Source organism: Accipiter gentilis, chromosome 14 (assembly GCF_929443795.1).
Source record: "Accipiter gentilis chromosome 14, bAccGen1.1, whole genome shotgun sequence".
NCBI classification, from domain to species: domain Eukaryota; kingdom Metazoa; phylum Chordata; class Aves; order Accipitriformes; family Accipitridae; genus Astur; species Astur gentilis.
Window position 1 is genome coordinate 26,242,554 of NC_064893.1, and position 22,548 is coordinate 26,265,101.

At 39.7% G+C, this 22,548-nt stretch overlaps 1 protein-coding gene across 2 annotated transcripts in view; it reads left to right on the plus strand.

Moving 5' to 3' along the window:
* Positions 1 to 22,548, plus strand: part of TSHZ2 (teashirt zinc finger homeobox 2) — a 222,885-nt gene that overhangs the window by 128,429 nt on the left and 71,908 nt on the right. Inside the window, exon 2 of one of the 2 annotated variants that reach the window (XM_049817127.1) lies at positions 9,357 to 12,435. In XM_049817127.1, the coding sequence (XP_049673084.1) occupies positions 9,357 to 12,427 (3,071 nt within the window). In that variant the 3' untranslated portion in view covers positions 12,428 to 12,435. Of the gene's footprint in view, positions 1 to 9,356; positions 13,435 to 22,548 lie in introns of those variants that run through there. The other variant, XM_049817126.1, reaches the window with a different exon arrangement.

Genomic DNA, 22,548 nt, shown 5'->3' on the forward strand with positions numbered 1-22,548 from the left:
GCTTATTGCTTACATATCTGAGGAGTTAGTCGAAGTAAGATGCCGTCTGGGGTAATGACCTTCATGCTGACTTAGTGCTTTGATGGTTATGTGGCTATAAGTGCAGGGATGTCTAATGGTCAAAAGTCAACGTTTGTTGGCCATAATATTTGTCACAAAAGAAACAGACTATTCATTTGGACCAACATTTGCAAGAGTATGTTCCTGAAAGGAGAATAAAGAGGGAAATAAAACACTTGATGATCTGTGTATTCTTCACTAGTGTTCCTTTTACACTGAAATCCCAGCAAGTGAAAATTCACACTTCAAAATTATTTCCAGTTTTTTATTACCTGGAATAAAGGCAAGATCAAAACAAAGCAAGAAGATGAGGAAGATCTATTTCATTATACTCCCACTCTCTACTTATGTACCTTATCTAAAGAGATGTTAAGAGACAAATGATGTTGCAGCCATGGTTTAACCAGCTATGAGTAGCCAGCACAGATTTATGAATATTACTGGCAAGTATGGCTTAAAGCAGATCTCACTGGAGCTGCAATATGGCTGTGTATCCAAAGGGAAAATCAAAAGGTCCACTGCTCTTTAGACAAATGTTATAATAATAGTGTACTTTTAAAGCCATATTAATATTTTTTAAAAATAGGCTGTAATACTAGGTCCTAGTCAACAAGTTATTGCAAGGAGCTTGCATTTTATGCAGCATCTTCAGCTGGGCATGAATTCTGCTCTTTAATAAAACCACATAAGAAGTGCTGTTGGCTTCATCTCTACCCATCACTGGATCATGAAGCTGAGTACTCAAGTAGCGCTAGATTTTCTGTTCAGCAGACAAGCACAATGCATTTCCCAGTGTGCTCCTGCAGAACGTGTACAAGAAGCAGTATTTTGCAGTTCAACAGGCAGGGAGGCGGGGATTTTAAAGAGAAAACGGCTGTTCATGGAGGTCATCCGTAAAAACATCTGAGCTTTGAACTGACCCTCTGTGACTTGCAAGAGGCCACCTCAGCAATCAGTGGCAGATGCCGGAGTTATGACAGTTGAGTCTTGCTCCTTGCTCTGGCAGATTTTCTGTCAACGCTGACTCACTTAATCCTTAGTCACATTACTGAAATCGGGCTGCTATTGTTTACATATTAATAATTCATTATTAAGTAATTATGTCAGCGAAACTTCATCATGCTGTAGCCTCTCTTTATGGCAGATAAGCCTATCTACTCTTACCCCAAATGGGACAAACTTAACATGTTTATGAGCTTTCTTGAATTAAGGCTTAAATTCTTCTGCATGAGACTGGGTACTCCATTGCATTTATCCAAGCTGGTCTCTTTTGAATTGGAGAGGCCAAGAAATAAGCAGCCTTTTAAAAATAATAATCAAATAATTTGTCTCTCACATTGTGCTATTCAATGCACTGAACAAGCATCAGTTATTAACAGAAACAGTAATTTCCCGCAGTAGCAGACCATACCTAAACACTCAAAACCAACTGTGTGAAGGGCTAGTACTTCAAGATTTTTACACGTTGAACATAGTCATGAAAAGGAATATGATTATACGGATCTATTTTTAGAATAAACATTGTGCTTTCATACACAGAATTCTTCACTCTGATCAAGAGCCTTTCAAGGGAAGGTGTTGATCTTTCACATGTTTATTACATGTAGTGTCTCCAGCTTCAAGTGTAGTCCACATGAATTCAAAGCCAGAGCCCATTCAAGGGAAATGTGTTCTCAAGAAGTGCTGTCCATGAGACAAGCCGTGGATTCAGTAGAAATGAGTCAAAATTTTATTTTTTTTAGGATAAAAAGCAAGTGTCCGTAAACATGATCCTCATCTTCTTTCTACTTATAATTGTATTTAATATAAATGTACTTCATTACTGGAAAGCAGTCTTCATGGCCATACAATAGCAAACAAATTCTTCAGAAGCATCTTTAATTATTCATTTGGCTGTACTATATTTTATGCTACTTTTCATAAATGTTAATCTTTATTATTGCCCTACCAGGAAAAAAAAGAAGGAAGGAAAGAAATACCTGTTATTAAATGACCTATCAGGCTGACATGGATAAATGTTGGTAGCTATTTAATTGTTTCCCATCTGCAGTTTTATACAGTTTCTATCAAACTGAAGGGTAATTTTTTTAGTAGCTGCTTATTTTAAATGTACAAAACCCTTGTGTGTAATTCCATTAGCTGCCCTACAGCATTGCAATCTACAGTTTCCCTGAGGCTGTTGTGAAATATTGATGAAATCCTTGCTTTTGTGGCTTCCTCTGATACACTAAACATTTGTCTGATGTTAGTTGAACTTGAATGGATCTGTTCAGAGTTATATCAGTAGTGACTTCAAAGGCTGTAAGGCTGTTACAGTTTTTTTTTACAAACTGAAGTTTCAAAGCCTTACCATGTGGTACTTTAAAAAAACAAAGTTCATATCAAATGAACCAAAGTGCTAGCAATACACTGGTAAGACTCATTACAATTTCAATTTATATAGATATATATTTTTTTATGATTCTGATTGGTAGCTCATGCCATTTAAAGAAATTTAGATTGGTATTTAGGGGAACCTCGGATAATGAAAGAGGGAAAACATAATTTGAAACTTGGATTTTAAATGAGGTAATCTATAAATTTACAAAGCCACTCTGATGTTTTCCACAACAATAAATAGGACAAGAGAAAACAGAAGAAAGGCAGAGAGAGACAAAAGTTTCAGACTTAGGTTTTCATCAGTGAAGTGATTTACGCTGGTGCAATTAAAATGACTAATGAGGAAAACATATTTGCTGCTACTCTATTCTTTTAATTGTTCAGGACCAAACTGCATTTTGGAAGGCACCCTTTGTGTCTGTACTAGCAATTAAATGCAACGCGTATTCATGGTGCAGTGATGTGATGACGGCCTGATACCTGTCTAAAACTTTGCTGGGAGAGGATTTTGGTGTGCGGGACGGGCAGGCGGGATGGATGGGGCAGAGGTGGGGGTCTGCTGCTTGTGCACAGCAAAGGGCTGTGAAGGTTGTGTTCTTTGCATTCAAGCGATGCAACGATTCATAGCTTTCATTAGACGCATGTTGGTTGAAAATACAATCTGGAGAATATTAAACACCTTCAGCTGGTTGAAAAAATGAAATTGTAAGTGCCAGGGGTTTGTAGAAAATAACAAACAGGAATGTTTTTAACCAAAGACAAATTATTCCCTTACACTGTAAGCCCTCACGTAGGGAACTTCATCTGTTGGCTCTGAACATGGTTAAACCCATTTCTGCAACAACTAGCACCTAGCAATTCAGTCATTCAAACTGACTGAATCCAGAGCAAGGTAAATATGACTGAAGTTCCTTTTTTTCACAGTGCTATAACTGACTATGTAAACAACATAATCCTTAAGGAAAATTATTCAAGAAAAAATCCCATAATAATTCTGTCCCTGCTAGGGACTCTCAGCTCGGTAGAGCACATCAGGTCACCTCTCTTTTTGCAGTCTTCCTTTTGTTTGGGGATTTTTTCCTCTTTTATTATTGGTTTTGCTTTGAGTTTATGGGTCACTCAAAAGCCAGTTCCCTGCACATATGCTTCCAGCCACCAATCATTTTCATTTGACTCATAACTGCGTAGGGTGCAATGTACGAAAGACATAATCGGTTCTCCTTTGTGCTGCTAAAAGTCCCACTGAAACTAGTGGGTATTTTGCCTTCTTAACCAGTAGAAAATTGGACATTTAATAGAAAACTTTATATTACAACTCTAATTAGAGTACAACAAAATGAAAGCCCAAAATTGCTTCATTTCAGCATCATATATAAATAATAGTTATGGCTCCGTGGAATTGCCTCTGCGTGTTAAAATTCAGTTATGGCAGAAACCACTCCAAGTTTCCTTGCTCCTAAGCTGCAGTGGCTTGCAAGCTTGGCACCACAGAGGTTGCTTCTGTCCTCCAGCAGTGGATGGTAGTGGATGTTTCTTTTCCTACTCTGCAAAAGGCAGAAATTCATGCCCTAGTGTCAGCTGCTGTAACGATTTGAAAAGCAAAGTTCTAAAAAAAAAAAAAAAAAGGCAAAGGAACATTGGGAAAAATCTCTCCTTTGAGATGACAAGTTATTTTGGACACAAAATTGCATCACTAGGGTGGTGATCAAAACTTCCATACTGAACCACGGCAAACTGAGTTTGAATGTGATGGTAAAGAGTAATAGCAGCAAAAAGTGCAAATGATTTCCCATTATCCAAAATAATTAACTGGCCTCCCAGAAAAAAAAGACAATTGAGCAAATTCAGCCTTTTCTGATGTTTTGAGAACATCTAAAACCTTCCTCAGGGTGCACATGGCTTTAGAAATAAACCTCACACTACCAGGAAGTTTAGATCAGATGACAGAGACACTCCTTCGTCTCTGACACCCGTGATTCAGAGCCAGATGCTCTCTGCTCCCTCCGTGGTGAGAATGGTAAACCTTGCCCTGTGTTTTCTTTCCATCTTGCAGAACTTAACAGGAAGGTTTTTTCCCTGGTACAGAAATTTTTAATGTAGCCTAAAAAGCTCTGAAATGATATAATTCACTCTTGTATTACAAACTTTGTATTTTGAGAGATCTTTTCATGAAACTCCATTGCATTTCCAGGGTGCTGCATTGGTTTTAATCCTGTTAAATTCCAAAGTGTCTTTGATATAAGAGTTATGCAACAGAGTAGGGACTTTTTTTTCCTCAGCTGCCAATTCCTCTCTTCAGTTGTTTTTCAAACTGGGATGAATCTATAGGTATGAACTTCTACAAAGAGCCAGGTTAAGATTTGTCTTTGGGTAGCTAATGTAGTTAGACGTTTTTGAGAAGAAGGAATGAGAAGTGGTCATTATCCATTATCTGCATGAAATATTTCAGAGAAAGAAACAGTTTCTGCCAAACACAAAAAGATGTTTGAGCTGAAGCCAAACAAGAAGGAAACAAGATCACCTTATAGCATTGCAAGATTGCTCTACTAATGATGTTATTTCAAGTAAAACTGGAATATATATATGAAGAAGTGCAGATGGTGCATGGGTTTTACATGGATTAGCGGTGTTGTTCTGGACAATGATTCACTGTCCCTTTTCTTGGCAGAAAATAAATTTTCCAGTCTTGGAAAGAAACATGTATGTATATTTTAAGAAATGTTTCTCTATGTGGAAAAAGAGCAAATTTGAGTGAAAATAGCATCTACTGGTGGAAAAGTTAACAGTCAGAATGAACACTTTTAAAAAAAAAAAAAAGATGTATTCACACTACTATTCAAGGTTAGAAGTGATGTATAACGTGGTGCAAATTACAGGTTATTCAGGGGTGTGAGGGCCTGAAAGTCAATACTGGATTCAGCATCACTGGGAGCTTGGCTCAGTGCTGTCTGCATAGTAGGATCAAGGCTTCAAGATGTGGATGGGTTTAGACCCATAAGTTCAAAGAAGAGGTTTTGAGGGTATATTAATTGGACCTGCTTTCTTTCAGTTACTCTGTAGAAATATGCTAGATATATCTAAGAAAAAGTTATCTTTTGAAGAATAAAGAATCAGCTGTTTATTGCAACCCTTGTCCTAGAGAAGCAGGTTTCTTACGTTACCATGAATCCAATCACAAAGGCGCAGAGAAAAAAGTTAAAACAATTTAGAATTGTATTTATGATTATTATACATATGATAATATTATCCTTACTGATGTCATGATTTTGACAAGCCAAATACTGTATTTAATACAAATACTGTGTTTAATACAAATACTGTATTTCCATTTAGGAAGCCAGAAATTGCTTCCACTCACTACTGCTCTGCAGCTCCTCGGTTTTATCCAGTTTTCAAGATGATAGTGAAATTTCAGTCCCCCGCTTCTTCAGGACTGCACATTGCCCATCCTACGTCTCTGCCTGGGCCTGTTTAATTTCAGTGGGAAAAATTCTCATCTGGGAAAAGGAGGAAGCATTCACCTGGTTACTGAGTTTGGATTTCTTTAGTTTTATTTTTTTTTCCTGTAAGACAGCTATATACAAGCATCTCAGACTTTTGGAGTGTCAGGATAAGCCTAGGGGAGAACTGGTGGGAAGAGAAAAGGTCACTCAACAATTTCTTATATGGACATCAGTATGACGTGCAAAAATTATGCTACTTACTACAGACACTGCATTTAAAGCATGTGAATGTGCAGGTTTAAGACACCGTTACTTTATAAAATAAATAATGCAAAGTCCACTTAAATTAATGTTATTTCTGTTAAATAGCTACATCAGTTCATATCAAACTTCATGTCCAATGAAATCTTTCTAAAAACCACTGCTGGAAGGACACATGCATTTCTTGTACCCTAGGTTGTCTGCACAGGTCTCCACTGTCCTTAAAATGCCCACAGCAATTTAAATCATTTACATAAACAAAAATGGGTTTACAAGTAGGATACTGAAATGTGTTTTCAAAGCTGCCCAGAACTCTTAACCATTAAAATGGACCTGACTGATGGTTTTGTGAAATTTTGATGGTGCTTTCTAGTAAGTTACTTCTACTACTTTCGTAAGAGTGTACAGACACACAAAAAAGAGGATTTCTCAGCACGAGTTACTCTTCTGTAAAGGTTATAGTAAACATGTCAATGCCTAATTAAGCAGAAAATTTTATCTGTATTGTGGGGGATGTGCAGCTGTCTGCTACTTCTGCTTCTCCTAGTAAATCCTTTTAGAAGGACAAAGCATATTGTGAGGAAGAAACTACTGTATGTATCTTCCAAAGGGAAAAATTACCCTCTGGTGAAAAATGGGTTAATAGCGTTCAAAGAATTGGTGCTGAAATGGAGAATCAAATTTGCACTGACCCAAAACTGTGTGAATGCTGTTTGTTGTCTGTTTTGTCTGATTCCTTCATTGGATTCCCTCCTTATTTTTGTTTTGCTCGATGTAATATGCTTGGCACTGTGATACATCCTGGCAAGGGGCCAGCATCGCTACCTACGCTGTACAGTATCTCTAACACCGCGAGAACCATGTCAGTCCTGCTCATCAGTTTGTGCTGCTTGTTTAACAAGGTTACTACTCATGATGTGTAGGAGCTTTTGCCGCCTCCATGTCCCTCCATTCTCCTTGTCCCCTTGAAAAACATACGAGCTCAGAAAGGGGTACATGGAAAGTATTATCTGGTTATTAGGGAAAAAGTTTAGGGAGGAGAAAAAAATATTTTGTTCTTCATGTTGTCTTTGCTGCCTGCCTCAGTCTGATCAACTGTAAATGGGGCTACTAATATTTGCTGTACCCAACACACTAAAAGGCTTATTTTTTAGTATTTAACACTTTTTATTTAATATTTAGCTTCTTTGCTGAAAGCATCTGCTGAAGAGCACAGTGTTCCTACTACTATGTGATTATTATTTTGTTAGGCTAAAATGACGTCCAGGTCATTTGCTCAGAGCCACTGCTGTTATGTTTGCCTCTGGGTTGTGAAGCTGCCTGGTATCACCCCTGGAGTAAGCCGAGCCCAGCTCTAAGCCAGTGTGATCTGTGTAGGTCCTAAGACTGTGGGAAGGGCGTAGGAAAGATGACTCACGTGGGTTTCTTAGCTCTCATTTCCCTCTTCTTATACTGCAGCTTCATCCAGGAAACAGTTCCTCTAATTCTGGTTCATCTCTGGCTTGATGGTAAACATGGGTTGAAAGGGGTGAGATACACATGCAGATAGATTGACAAATTGAAACACATATCTGAAGAAAAACTGTGGAAGTCTTTGTCCATATATTAATAAAAATGCTTCTACCTTTTCGGCCCATCCCTTTTGATTTGCTAAAAGGATGTCATTTGTGCAGGAGTACCAAATTCAAGGGAGCAAAATAAGCCAAGTTCTCAAAGACCCATAAAATGGCTTTTCTCAGAAAATGGGAAGGAATTGGATTTTAAACAAGTAACACTTTTAGGCTCATTTACCTTGTGCTTTCTGAGCTTTTAGGGTTACTTCACAATTACAAGTACTAGAATTTTATTTTATTTTTGCTTAGTTTTTCTTAAGGGCAGCTTTGATTTGGGGGTTTTTGGTATTATTATTTTTTTTACATACTTACGTGATACAAAAAGCTAGATCTTAAGAAAACACAACAAAGTACTCCTGAGACTGCAGTGCAGTCACTAGGGTTAGCAGCTCTGCGTTTGCACCTAACTAGAAGAGCTCATCAATATATCTCCTATGAAGACCTGTGTTTCTGAAATCAACATTTAGTTTTGATGAGTGGCTGTCAATAACAGTGAATTGTTTCAATATCTTCTTGCATTGTGCATAACAGCTTTGCAGTGGCTGTTAAAAAAATTACACTGGGGTTTTGTAAAACATGCCTGAACCACTCTGTTCTTGTAGGGGTCTAAGAGTGAATTGATGACTATGTTGAGTCATTGTGAATTTATCACTGACTGCAATGGAGCCAGTTCACCCTTAAAAATCCTATTCTCTAATTCTTCAGTCTGTTCTTAACCAGATTATCTCCTGTAACTTAGGCAGAATTACTGCTGATATAAGGCCAGAAAAAAAACCTAACTGAATTCCTTAATTAATTTTAAAATTTACAGCTCTTCCAGTATCAATCTTATCTTAAGTATTCATCTTATTAATTAAATAGTTAATTTGTCAAAGAAAATCTTTCTGGATTTGTTCTACTTTTCCAGTTTTACAGTTAACTTCGATCTACCTCTGTCACATCCTAATACTCATCTGTAACTTCCAAGGCTTCTTGCCCTGAAATTTATGGATTTGTTTTTATCAAAGCACTATTTACTTTTATGGTACACAGGACATTACTTTTATAAACAAAAGAGTTCCACTTTTGCCTATTAGCACTTTCAGATGTTGTATTTTGACATATAAATTATTTGTGTACACTCTAAAGTGCATTTTTAGGTGATCAAATAGCAAAAGGTTACTGTACCTGGATGATGCTATGAACCAGGAAGATTATGGCAGTTATTTTTAATTCTGTTCCCTACCAATTCTACCCTTTCTTTCACCGAGGCTAAAAACAATCTGATAGAATTGAAGCTTTTAGTATAAACTTTAAATTCTTACATATGAATTTTCCAACTGTCCCATTACAGGACAGTTAGAATTATACTCCCATGACAGGAAAATTATTAACTCAGAATCTCTGGCAGTTATAAAGAATTATGATCATCTGCCAACAAAATCCAGCAACCTTCACAAAAAGAGATATCATTTGGCTTTTTTCACTTCCAGAGCTAACAGGCAATAAAGTTGTAGATTAAAACGAAGTCCGGTGAAGAAAACACATAGTGAAACTAGAAAGCTCGAACCATAGTATTCTCCTTTAACAAGTTATTTCATATATTGACATTACATTTCAGGTTATGTCCAAGAGGAAGATTTAAAGGAAGAGGAAGATATAAAGGAGGAGGAAGAAGATGATGATGACAACAACTCAACTGCTCAGCTCCAGGGCAGCAATGACACTGGCACGGATGAGGAACACGAAGTGGGTCCTGAGCAGAAAGGGAACTTCAGTTACCAGAATTCCCCTGTCAGTCATATATCTAACCAGGATGCAGAAAATGAATCACTACTAAGCGATGGTAGTGACCATGTGGCAGATATTAAAAGCATTTGCTCTAGAGAGCCACAGGACCCAAAAAGCAGCGCCCATCCCAAAGCCCAGAACGAAGCACACGATTGCATGGATAAAATGACAGCGGTCTATGCCAACATACTGTCAGACTCTTATTGGACAGGCTTAGGGCTGGGTTTCAAGTTGTCTAACTCTGAAAAGAGGAGTTGTGACAACAGAAATGGAGGGAACAAAGCTGATTTTGATTGGCACCAAGACGCACTGTCAAAAAGCTTACAGCAGAATTTACCTTCCAGACCCGTCTCAAAACCCAACCTGTTCAGCTCGGTCCAGCTGTACAGACAAAGCAGCAAAATGTGTGGAACTGTGTTCACGGGCGCCAGCCGGTTTCGGTGCCGGCAGTGCAGCGCTGCCTATGACACCTTGGTAGAACTAACGGTTCATATGAATGAGACAGGTCACTACCAAGATGACAACCATAAAAAGGACAAGCACAGACCTACCAGCTACTCAAAGCCCAGAAAAAGGGCTTTCCAGGACATGGACAAGGAAGATGCACAAAAAGTTCTGAAATGTATGTTCTGTGGTGACTCTTTTGATTCCCTTCAAGATCTGAGTGTTCATATGATAAAAACAAAACATTACCAAAAAGTGCCTTTGAAGGAGCCGGTACCAACCATTTCTTCAAAAATGGTCACTCCAGCAAAGAAACGTGTGTTTGATGTTAACAGGCCTTGTTCCCCCGATTCCACGACAGGGTCTTTCTCAGATACTTTTTCTCCTCAGAAGAACGCGAACCTGCAGTTATCATCTAACAACCGCTACGGCTACCAGAATGGTGCCAGCTATACGTGGCAGTTTGAGGCCTGCAAATCCCAGATTTTGAAGTGTATGGAATGTGGAAGTTCCCATGATACCTTACAGCAGCTCACGACCCACATGATGGTCACTGGCCATTTCTTGAAAGTCACAAGTTCAGCTTCAAAGAAAGGAAAGCAACTTGTTCTGGATCCTTTAGCTGTGGAAAAAATGCAATCGCTGTCCGAAGCACCAGCCAATGACAGCCTGGTTTCAAAATCAACCAGTAAGTCATCTGCAGAATGCATAGCTCCCGCCTCTGAACTAAAAAAAGAGGGTAAAAAAGATAAAGCTGATGATGCAAACAAAGATGAGAAAGCAGTAAAAAATGAAGATTATGAAGACACTCTTCAGAAACCACTGGATCCCACAATGAAATACCAGTACCTCAGAGAAGAAGATTTAGAAGATGGTTCAAAGGGTGGTGGGGACATTTTAAAGTCCTTGGAGAACACTGTCACGACGGCTATCAATAAAGCTCAAAATGGAGCACCCAGCTGGAGTGCATATCCCAGCATCCATGCAGCTTATCAGCTCTCAGAAGGAACTAAGCCGTCTTTGCCTGTGGGTTCCCAAGTACTGCAAGTCAGGCCAACGATCACCAATAAATTGAGGCCCATAGCTCCGAAGTGGAAGGTCATGCCTCTGGTCCCTATCTCAGCAAATGTGGCCCAGTGCACTCAAGTGAAGAAGGAAAGTGATGACAAGGAGGAGATACAAAAGGACTATGCTAAAGAGGGCATGCAGTCTGAGCCTGCCTCACTCAGCCAGAGTGAGAGGGAACCTCTCCTCAAATCTGAAGCCTCTGTGGAGCCAAAAAAGACAGAACCGTGTCCCTTGAAAGAAGAAGACAAAATTAAAGAGGACAGCGGAAAAGAAAAAACAGTCCTCAAGGAACCAACAGCAGCTTCTCTTAGTAATGGTTGTGCTGCTGCCAACCATTCGTCTGAACTGCCTTGTGTCAACCCTCTCAGTGCGCTGCAGTCAGTACTGAATAATCATTTGGGCAAAGCCACTGAGCCTTTACAGCCTCAATCCAACTCTGGCCCCAGCTCTAGCACAATTTCTATGTTCCACAAACCTAGTCTAAATATGATGGAGAAGCCAGTTTTATCTCCTGCTCCAACCCCACCAAGGCCTGCAAGTGTATCCAGGCACTATTTGTTTGAAAACAATGATCAGCCTATTGACCTGACCAAATCCAAAGGCAAGAAAGCTGAGTCAGCTCAAGCACAATCTTGTACTTCTCCACCTCAGAAACATGCTCTGTCTGACATTGCTGACATGGTCAAAGTTCTTCCCAAAGCTACTACACCAAAACCTGCTGCATCTTCAAGGATCCCATCTATGAAATTGGAAATAGATGTCCGACGCTTTGAGGATGTCTCAACAGAGGTCTCCACTCTGCATAAAAGGAAGGGCAGACAGTCAAACTGGAACCCTCAGCATCTTCTCATTTTGCAAGCTCAGTTTGCTTCCAGCCTCTTCCAGACATCTGAAGGTAAATATTTATTATCAGATCTAGGCCCACAAGAGCGCATGCAGATTTCAAAATTTACTGGACTGTCAATGACCACCATCAGCCATTGGTTGGCAAATGTCAAGTATCAACTTAGGAAAACCGGAGGAACAAAGTTTTTGAAAAACATGGACAAAGGACATCCAGTCTTTTATTGCAGCGACTGTGCGTCTCAGTTTCGAACCCCATCTACTTACATTAGCCACTTAGAATCTCATCTAGGTTTCCAAATGAAAGACATGAACAGGCTGGCTGTGGAGCAGCAAACCAAGGTAGAGCAAGAAATCTCCAGAGTTTCAGTTCAAAGATCTCCTGAAACAATAGCTGGAGAAGAGGACACAGACTCTAAGTTCAAATGTAAGTTGTGCTGTCGGACATTTGCGAGCAAACATGCAGTAAAACTTCATCTAAGCAAAACACACAGCAAGTCACCAGAACACCATTCACAATTTGTAGCAGAAGTGGATGAAGAATAACTCTTAAGGTATGCATGCTCTATAGTGAGTTTTAATTACATCGTTTTATGGAGGCTTCGTAAGACATTCATACTTTCTTAAATGTAGGAAAACAGTATAAAATGCGTAATGTACTCCTGCTTCATTAATCTAATTGCATGTACATATCCATTTTATAATGTTTTCAAGTAGAGAGCTCGGTAAATGCACAACCACATTGCCCTATATAGAAAAGTTGATGCTTATTAATATTTTCAAAATAGCTGTTTTCCGAGCTCTCACTCTCTTTTTTGTTTCTAAGAATTAATCGTTTCATATCCTATGCACTTCAACGTGGAATGCAACAACTAAATTCTACTCTTTACAACGATAATGGAAAAAGCAGAAAAAAAGCACTGAAAACCAAAAGATTGTTACCTCTTTCAGTGTTAACACACAGTAAATCTGATTTTGATGGGGGAAAAGACGACAATTAAAATGTCAAATTAACAAAATCTTAATTATGCCAAGTTTCTTATAATCTCAAACCCAGCTCAAGACTCTACAAATAACTCCAAAAAGTGTGCATCTAGAAGTTTGGTTATTCTTTTGTTGATATTTGGATATTCAGTTTTGTAAAATATTTTAATAATTTACATTTACTTAAACACTTACTACTGTGAGTGGCCTTTTTTGTCGCATCATTTTAACCTATCTCTCTATCATTCCTTTTTTAGTCTTTAAGATGTTTAATTATATTTGGGTTCATGTTGGTGAGACTGCTAGTCAATCCATAAACATCACTGACTTCAGTGCAAGTTTTCTTATAACCTGGGAGGGGGTTAATGCTTAATTGAGAAAGCAGCTAGGGTTTTTTACAAGCTTGCTCTTTCAAAGACCTGTTAGTAGAATACTTCTACATTAGTGTTGCTATTTTTTGCTGAAAGATACACCAACCGAAGTACTGCCACAACCATTGTTTATAACATGTAATGTAATATTCAGATGACACACAATTTTTGCATTTTTAATTTTACTTGATTCACAAACTTGAATATTCTTGATTTAAATAAATATGCAGAACATCAACTAAAAGTCCAAATAGAAGTTTTTTGTTCTAATGAGTTTATTTCCAGGAAGGGTCTGTTAGTCATTCCCAACAATTTCTCCAGCAGACTCAGGCTCTGCTTCTCTTCACAGAATAATCATGTGCAGATTCAGATTTTCTCCAATGTGTTCATTACTTGAATAACATTCGGAAAATGAATTCGTCAGACAGTCAAAATTAAAGATGTGTTGTGAGTTGTCACTTACGCCACCTGCTATTGTGGCTATTCTCTGGCTAATTGAGGGTGCAGGCACTTTGAGGATGAATACCCGTTTGTGTGAAGATTTCACATTTGTTTGCTGCAAATATTCATGAAGCTTTAAGAAACACTTTCTGTGTTCAGAGCCAGCACAAGGACTATGCATCACTTAAGCTCCATTAAAAAGGCTACTTTTGAATAATTTAAACCACTAATCAAAGGGTTACTTTGGGATGGGTAATAGAAGCTATTACTATAGAGTATAACATCAGTATTCAAGTGCAATAAGATTTAAGTTTTGCATACATCTTGTACGTGCTGTCTGCGTTTGACTAGATTTATGCTGTGTCCATATTTTAGCCAACAAAATTCTGTCTAACTCAAAAGAAGTTTGTTTTCTAAATAGGGCTAATATACTTAAGTTTCTGTTTTAGCATTTTTAAACCAACATTAGAACTCAACAAACAAATGTTCTTTGTTTATCTGACCATTCAAAATCAACATACCTGACAAAATATCAGAAAACTACAAGACATTGGTTACGAAAAATATACCATACTTTGTTTCCTTCCCCACCAGTTAATGATTATTAAGATTCTGACATTCAGTTTTCACACAAGAGATATTAGAGCAAACCAATAATTTGGGTACTATCAGACAAAAGCTATCTGCCAGATATATTAATGTAACAGTTATTTTGGCACATTCGTGGCTTAATACATGACACATGTTTCAGATTTGGTCTTAAAAGCACCATGTTATTACTAAGAGGGAAACCAAACACCTGCCTTTATAAACATGTTACTATTGCTGAGGATTTGGGAAACAAATCTCCAAGGGAAAAAAAAGTGGTTTCTGCATTGTAATAACCTGCACAGGCACATCGCGGGTATTATTCAGGTGATATGTAACTGCATAAATAAGGTACTGTCCTTCCTGCCTTTGGGTACCGAGAAATTGCTGTCCTCTTAATACTCATCCATTTCTAATTTATATCAAGATGCAGGTTGTATCCTACCTTTGAAAAAATATATTTAAATTGCAATGACAGAGTGATAGCACTGTTATCTGGAACTATAATTTTAGTTGGTATGCATGATAGCACAAATTGTATGAAATGATGGGGTATTTTGGATAGCATTGTAAAGATTTTATTACAGTTTTGGAGCTGTAAGCCTGCTGAAGTTCTGACTATGTTAGAAGCGTGCAGGCCAGAGTTTATTCATATGGTTTCTTCCTGAGATCTGCAAGGAGACTAAATCAAATAACAGGGATTTTCAGACTTTACTTATTCTTACCATGTTATTTTTAAGATTCAGTATACATTTGAATAATAACATAGAGGAGAGCACAGTATTTAGAAACAAGAAATATAAAGCATACTGAGATTCTTAGTATGCATTTGCGTTGACTTCTTCTAGGTGATATTGTAGTGAAATAGAAATAAAAATAGAGAAAATATATGGAAATAAATGGAAATAAAACAGTGGAAAGAGTACTTGAAGTATAGAAATACATAAAATACTTTCTCTATTTCAATGAAATTTACCATTAAAGGTTATATTTTAAAATGTTAGCTATCATTAAAAATATAAATGAATAATCTGGGTTACTACTGTAGAAAAATGTGTTATGTATATGGATTTATTTTTAAGACCTCTGTGAGGCTGTTTATAAGAAATTTGCTATAAATTCTTCTTAAATGTAAAGACGTATATGTCTGTTTTATATTCATCTTCGGTGTTTTCTTGAATTCTTCTAACTGATATGGGTTTAGTAATATAATGTAAAATTATGTGTAATATACAACAATCAGACGTCTCTATTCTCTTTCACTTATCCCACTTCAAATTTGTTTTTATTGCTATTCTTCAAAGAAAACCCATGAACATTAGGGAACATGTCTTTAATTAGAAGCAATTTGTATGTTGACTTATACCTTTGAAGAACATTTGTTCATTTTTTCAACTAAATTAGAATTTTTATGTTGTCCTGAGAAAAAATACCAGTCAGAATTGTATTTCTCACTTTAAAGTCAGGTGAGATTGGCTAGAAACTGGACGGTAACTGAGTCTCTCTGTGGTCTTATCTACAACTTTTTGTAGAAATAAGTCTCTATAGAGTCAAATTTACCAACTTAATTGGGGAGAATACTTTTTCAAAAGACCCTGATAAGTAAACAAGCAGCTACCTGAGATGAACTAATTTGAAAGTAAGGCTGCTGCAAAACAAAAAAATGACTCATAATGATAAACAGTTTTTCTCTCTGTTTCCTCCTTTGTCTTTTTTTAACCATCAAGTTTAAAGCTTCTACAGTGCTTTTTTTCTACTTTATAGGAGACAACTGACATTCTGTGGTAAATGGAAGAAAGAGCAGAGCAGAACTGAAAATCCTCTAATGCACTGACACTAACTTGCCCTCTATTGTTGAAAATGAGCAGGCAATCATGATTGTTCATCAAATGGCTCCTAATGCAGTTAAAGCATTCAGCTATAATTTCTCCTTGCATTTATAATTACTGTCATAGACTGCACACCTCAGTGAGCAGATTAAAGCTATAAACTATTTAGCCGTAGCTTTAAGATGAGGAACTTGATTTGTCTGGCAGCAGTTATTTGTTAGAGAGCTTGACACTTCACATAAAAATGACTCAACTTGATGAAGAACAATGCAGTTTAAGCAATGCAGTGATTTTAAATCAGTCATTATACCACGCCCTGTAAGAATTGCAAAGCAATTTGTTAAATGATATATAGGACACGTAGATAACTGTATGTGTTAAGTATACCAAAATAGAAGATTTTTTTCTTCTGTGGATTTTATTTTCTCATCCCTCTGAAACAGTAGGAGCTGCTCTGATCATCATGTTCCACTATTAGCCAATATTGGTGTTACATGGGCAAGGACAATTGCGTGAATTAGGAGTCCAAAACTATATTTTAGAGTATTTAGCTTGCTCTTCTTCTTTCATTTCTTGTTAGCAACAAACATTAAAAACTGAAAGACCCTTTCAGGAGAATCAGACATGCTGGGACGTAGCTGCCTGCAGTTATGTCCACCACGATTTTATAAGCAGAGTTTACCAACAAAACAGAGGGTTCTGCTCACCACATCATCCGCCAGAAAGAGAGGGTTCATTGCAATGGAAGCCTTCATTATTCAGTTCAAGAGGGACTTTTTTCTGACAACTTCTTGTTGGAAAATGATGACTTCTCAATGGTAAAAAAATTCTGTGGGGAAGTCCCATTTTAGGATAGACTTTTATTGGGATAAACTGGGTCAAATTGCTGAACACCATAAGAGGAGACAGGGGAATAGGGAAGGAATAGGTTGGCCTTTCCACTGCGCTGCAGGAGAGACACAGAGCCCATCCTCAGCAAGGAACAACCACTAACCCATCACTCCTCCCTCAAAATAGTCTTGTTCTGGTGAAGCTTCAGTTCCCCTAATCCTTTGAAATTTATCACTGTTTCTCCAAAGTGGTAGATCAGGATATTTTTTTAATTTAGCATTTTTAAATCTTCAAAATTTTCCTGGAGAGCATTTTTTCAATCTAGCAATAGTCCTTGTAAAACCAGTAATAGTGTGTTCTTGGCTTCCCTGAGAGCAGGGTCAGGCCAGACGATACATCAGAATGTGCCAGCACAGATATATCAGTGCAGATTTACTTGCTTTTTATGAATACTACAGGTTGCTATTAAGATCAGTATTATTTAACATTGCATTAGTGCATCCAACCCACTAGGTCAACCCATATTGTTTCTAGGCTTCGTATAAGCATACTGTACGTGACAGTTCCTGCCCCCAAAAGGCAGGAACTCTTCTGCTCACAAAGAAATAGCAACTTTTAAGTATTTCGACCAGATTTTAACTGACCTTGAATAGCACCTACCTCCTCAAGCATTCAGTATTCATAAGGATATCAAGATCTTGCATTCTCCTTGCTGTGTCTGATTTTATTAAATGCTACAGCCTTCATAATCTATAGCAGAACATTTTTACCCAGTGAGATTTCAAAGGAAGGGTATGTGAGTCTTATTTATACATTTTACACCTCAGCAATCAAATCGCAAAGATCGATAACAAAAGGAAAAGACATGAGCAGTATCCAGCCCTCAAAAGCACCTTTCAATAAAAATAATGTAATTTAGCAGGATGATCACTCAGTGCAAATATGATGGAGCACAGATGGAAAATGAGGAAAATTATAGATATGGCTTTATGGGAGGAGGAAAGGAGGAAGAGATTTTTCACTATTTATTGGGATAATGAACAGATAATTCATGATTATTAAGCTGTAGGCTTCAGGCCTCATTCTGCCATCTCTTCCCATCTCCTCAGTTCAGAACTGGATCAGTTTGTGCATCTAGGCACGGTCCATTGGCTAAGGAAGGATCAGGCCTTTACACTAGTTTTCGCATGTCAGCAGAGTCATGCAGGATTTACACCAGTGCAGCTCCAACTCAGGACACTGTCTGCGAGAAGAGGACTGAGGTAGAACAGACAACGTGCAGCACAGAGCTTATGTCTTAAATGGGACGGGGTTTCTTTTTCAAGAGCATCTCACCTTCAGGAAGGGGGCAGCAGACCCTGGGGTTCCAGCCTATGCGAACACTAAGACACTGCACCAGCTAGCAAGATCACCGCCCCTGAGAGAGCCGAGGGGACAGATACTCATCCCGCCACCTCCCTGTGTCTGGAGAATTGCATTTTCCCAAGAGCGTGCGTTGGCCAGGCCCTTGAAGGTGTGAGGTGGCAGGAAAGGTTTCCTACACTCGAGTTTGCAAGAGGGATCCTGGTCTGGGGTGCAGCGTTGGTTCTGTCGGCTCTCCCCCCGGCAGATGGACAGACGGGATGGCTGCGGGGCATGGCAGAGGCCGGGCAGCCAAGAGGAGGGGGCACCAGGGGTCGGAGACAGGGGGAACGGCAGCAGCTTGTTGGAGTGGAGGGAAGGAGGGAGGCATGGGGCCGGGAGGGGACTTGTTCATTGTAGTAAATTTACGCAATCCCTTTATTAAAACAAAACAGTTCCTCCTCCCCTCCCAAATCCCTCCCTGCAAGCACTCAGCACCAGCTCTTCTGCCAGGGGTCAGCACATGCAGGAGTGGGGGAGGGAAGGATGGGGGAGTGGAGGAGGTTGTCATGTCTAATGAATACCCTGAATGTATCGAGATATATATTTTTTTCATTTCAGAAAAGGTTCCATTAAGAGGGAGACAGCCCTAACATGTGCTTTGGCCCCTCATCAGATTTATGAGTATTTGCTCTGCTCTTTAATAGGAAACTCTGCAGCAACTGCCACCTTGCCTGCTCTCCCTGAGATACACAGTGGCTTCTCGGGGAAATGCACTTCATTATTAATGTGAATTTGTACGTTTTTATGACACTGCTTGGGGGAAGGGGCAGGCAGAGATTTCCTGGTGATATATGCTCATTTCTAACCATTTATTGTCCCAGACAATCGAAGAACAATGATAAACATTGTTATAGAAAGTGGAGGGTGCCACAGTGACATTTTTGAAGGGAAAGGAGAGGTGGCTAGAGTGGCTTTGATGTGGTTGTTTCCCTCCACTCCACCTCCTCCAGCAGCTGCGTCAGATGAAGCGACAGAGCGCTCTGTGCGGTGGCAGTCGCTGCCTCCCCTCGCCCACCTCTTCTTAGGCCAGCCAAGACCATTTGCCCAGTGCTTTGCTACAGTGGAGGGGGCGCAGGCGAAGGAGAAGGAGTTCGTCCTTTGGGAAGACTGTACTGCAGAGGATCACAGGCCGCAGAGTGAACGGATGGTCCCCATGCCCCTGTCCCCCAGCAGTCTCTTTTCGATTTATTATCAAGTGACCAGCATGGAAACTCTGTGCACACAGCAGCAGCTGCAAGGCAAAGCAGGCCAGGAAGAGAAAGGCGAGGGTACGGGGATGTGGTTTACCAAGGCGTTCTCAGCATTCTCCAGTTTCCCTTTCTACTGCCACGTTCATCCATGATTAACACAGCCACGCAAGAGCTCCAGCAGGTGATGAAAACAGTGGGCTTGGGCTGTATTGGAGAACCAAGAAAGTTCAGCCTTCAAGCTCACCCAAAATAGAGAGATCGGGAAGGCCATGACCTCCACATGCTCTTTTGTTCCCCTCTTCCTCTGCCTTTCGCAGTAGTTCTCTGCACCGTCTGGCGAAGGTCGAGGTCGTGTTAGGCTGCCTGTGCCATGCAGTCCCTCAAGCTCCAAAAGCCCTGGTGCTTGAGGGAGCTGCCTTGGTCCCTGTTGGGATATTCACTCTCTGCATCCCTGCCAGGCTGAGCTTTCGCTGTGCCGTGGAGCCCGTAGCCTCGAGCTATAAGTGAACGATTGCCATGTTTTGTGTTCATATTCTATTCCCTAGCCCTAAGTATGCACAATCCTTTGTAACAGGAGATGTGCCCGACAGCTGAACACTGCTAAGACTTTCTTTATGACATTTTTCTGCTCTTCTCCTAAAGCTGAATACTAGTGAGGTAAGAACATCAGAGTAGCCATGCAGGGTTAGGTCCAAGGTCCATGTGTCCTTCCTATCTCTGACTAGAACCAGTATGAGTGTAAGAACAGGACAGATACGTGGTGCCGTTCCCAGAGCACTCTCCCAGCCTGCAGATTTACAGTTCAGGGACTTCTTCATCTGGAGGAAATTATTTCCCCCTGCTCCCAGAGCTGCAGAGAACATGCAAGAGGCCTTCCTGATAGCTGCAGAAACTTGGGCACAACCGTGACGCCTCTCGTCGTGAGCTCTGGAGGTGCCCCATCCCAAGACAGAGAGCAGAGGATGTGCAAACCAGCCCATGGCAGTCAGAGCAGGGCTGAGCCTTCACACTTGCTCTTTGCACATGGCTGAAGAAGGAACCACACCCAAAATTATGTCAAGCCCCCAGACCTAAGGGCATCACACTTTATTCCATTCTCTCTTCAGGTTTCCTTGGGAGTTTTCCATGATGCAATAAAAATGCCACGCTCGAAAGATTTCTCTCGCAACTGTATTCAGAGGAGGAGTTGCAGTCTTACTGCAGACCTTATACTAGCATGGACCAGTAATTCAGAGGAGGCAAAACTGTTTGTTCCATTGCACATGGATAATACTAGTTTGATCCCTTCTGGGTTTGCTTTCAGCTCTTCTAAACCTCCAAAGCACTCTGTGTGCAGACAAAAGCTTTTTTCCCCTCTCCTCTTGGAGAACTGTTGAAATCTCAAATGTGAAACCGCTGTTTGCATAGTCATTTAATGAAAACTCACAAACACTCTCCCTATCTCTGAAAACCCCCAAGTTTATACCATGAGCCGCACAGACTACCTGAAATTATTTATCTCAATACATGTAACTGATATCCTGGTGTAGTGCACAGCTGCCGGTAGATATCCCCATCGAACAGCTCCACTTCTCTCCTATTTCAAGCCAAGGTTTAGAACCTCTCTGTCCGGTTCCCTGCCTCTGCCCACTGCCACTCTTCATGTGATCTCTGTACAGTCTCCCCATAGCCATATGTGCATGGTGCTCCAAGCACAACAGTGGCTACACAACACTGACTATATTTCTGTGGGCAAGACAAGCTACTGGCACTGATCACTGTTGGGACTGCATCCTCATGACTACCAACTTTCTTTACAGGGCCATTAGAAAAACTGACATTGCCTTTTACCCACCTCTTGATCTACATCCCAAGGGACATCACATAAGAAGAGTCTTTCTGGGTTATGACAATACTGTGGCCTGTTTCTGCTTATGTTCATGTGAAGTGAACACACTGCTCTTCCACTGGAGAAGGGCAAACTTAATATTTCCTTCATGCTCGCTCAGCTCAGGGGTAAACAGCTGCGTGTGGATCACTCTTCAGTGCAGCTCACCCTAGACTAGACATACACAGACAGATAGGCTGTGGGTGGGCTTCCAGTTCAGTAATTCACTTCCTTCCATAATCCTATGGAGCCCTAATCTGTTGGCCTTGGTTTTTTATGGTGCAAGACCCAGGTTTGTCATCCAGGGAAAAAACGACGGGGGAGGTAATTCTGTTTATTTGATCAGTGTTTTTTTAAAACATTGTCTGTGCTCCCAGGAATTATGTGGTGGCCTTCTTCTATAAATCACAAATGCACAAAAAAATAACTCTCAGTATTTTTCCAAAGAGATTAGGGTGAAAGTTCCTACACTCATATTTCATGTCTGGAAAAAAATATCAACAAGAGTGATAAGTATAGCCAAAATGAGTGTAAAAGCACACCCTGTCATTTGTTTTCCATGTGCCATATGTTTTCTGAATCCTGCACCTCCCACATACAAATTGCATGCAATAATGTGGGGTGCACACATTGCTCAGGATTATTTAGTTAAGCCCTGCCTATATGGAGGAAATTAACTTAAATAAAGTCAAGCCACTGTGCTTTGTTTTGGTTTTTTGCTTATTCTGGATTCATAGAGTAGAAAATTAAAGATCCCACTGTGCCAGGCTTCATGTCATTTGGTTTTAATTTAATTCATCTCTTCAATTCTCCCTGTTTCTCCTTCTCTTTGAGTATCATTGGTAGGTGGTCCAAGCATCAACCAGAAGATTTACTAGCAAGACTGAATGTATGAACGCTATGAACACATTGTTTTTCCCTATATGATTTAATGACCTTTTTGGCATTCCCATGGCTGTTGAAATCTTCCATAATAATTCCCTTTGGCAGCCAAAGCTCCTGTTGATCAGGTGAAAGCTGATGCAAATGTCAAATGTCAATAAATTTGTAATCCATAAATGTAGTACTTGGTGCTGGAGTGAGACAGCATTAACCAGAGTGCAGCAGGAGACACCTAGGATATGAGCTACATCTTACTGTGAACAGAAAACAGACAGGAAAG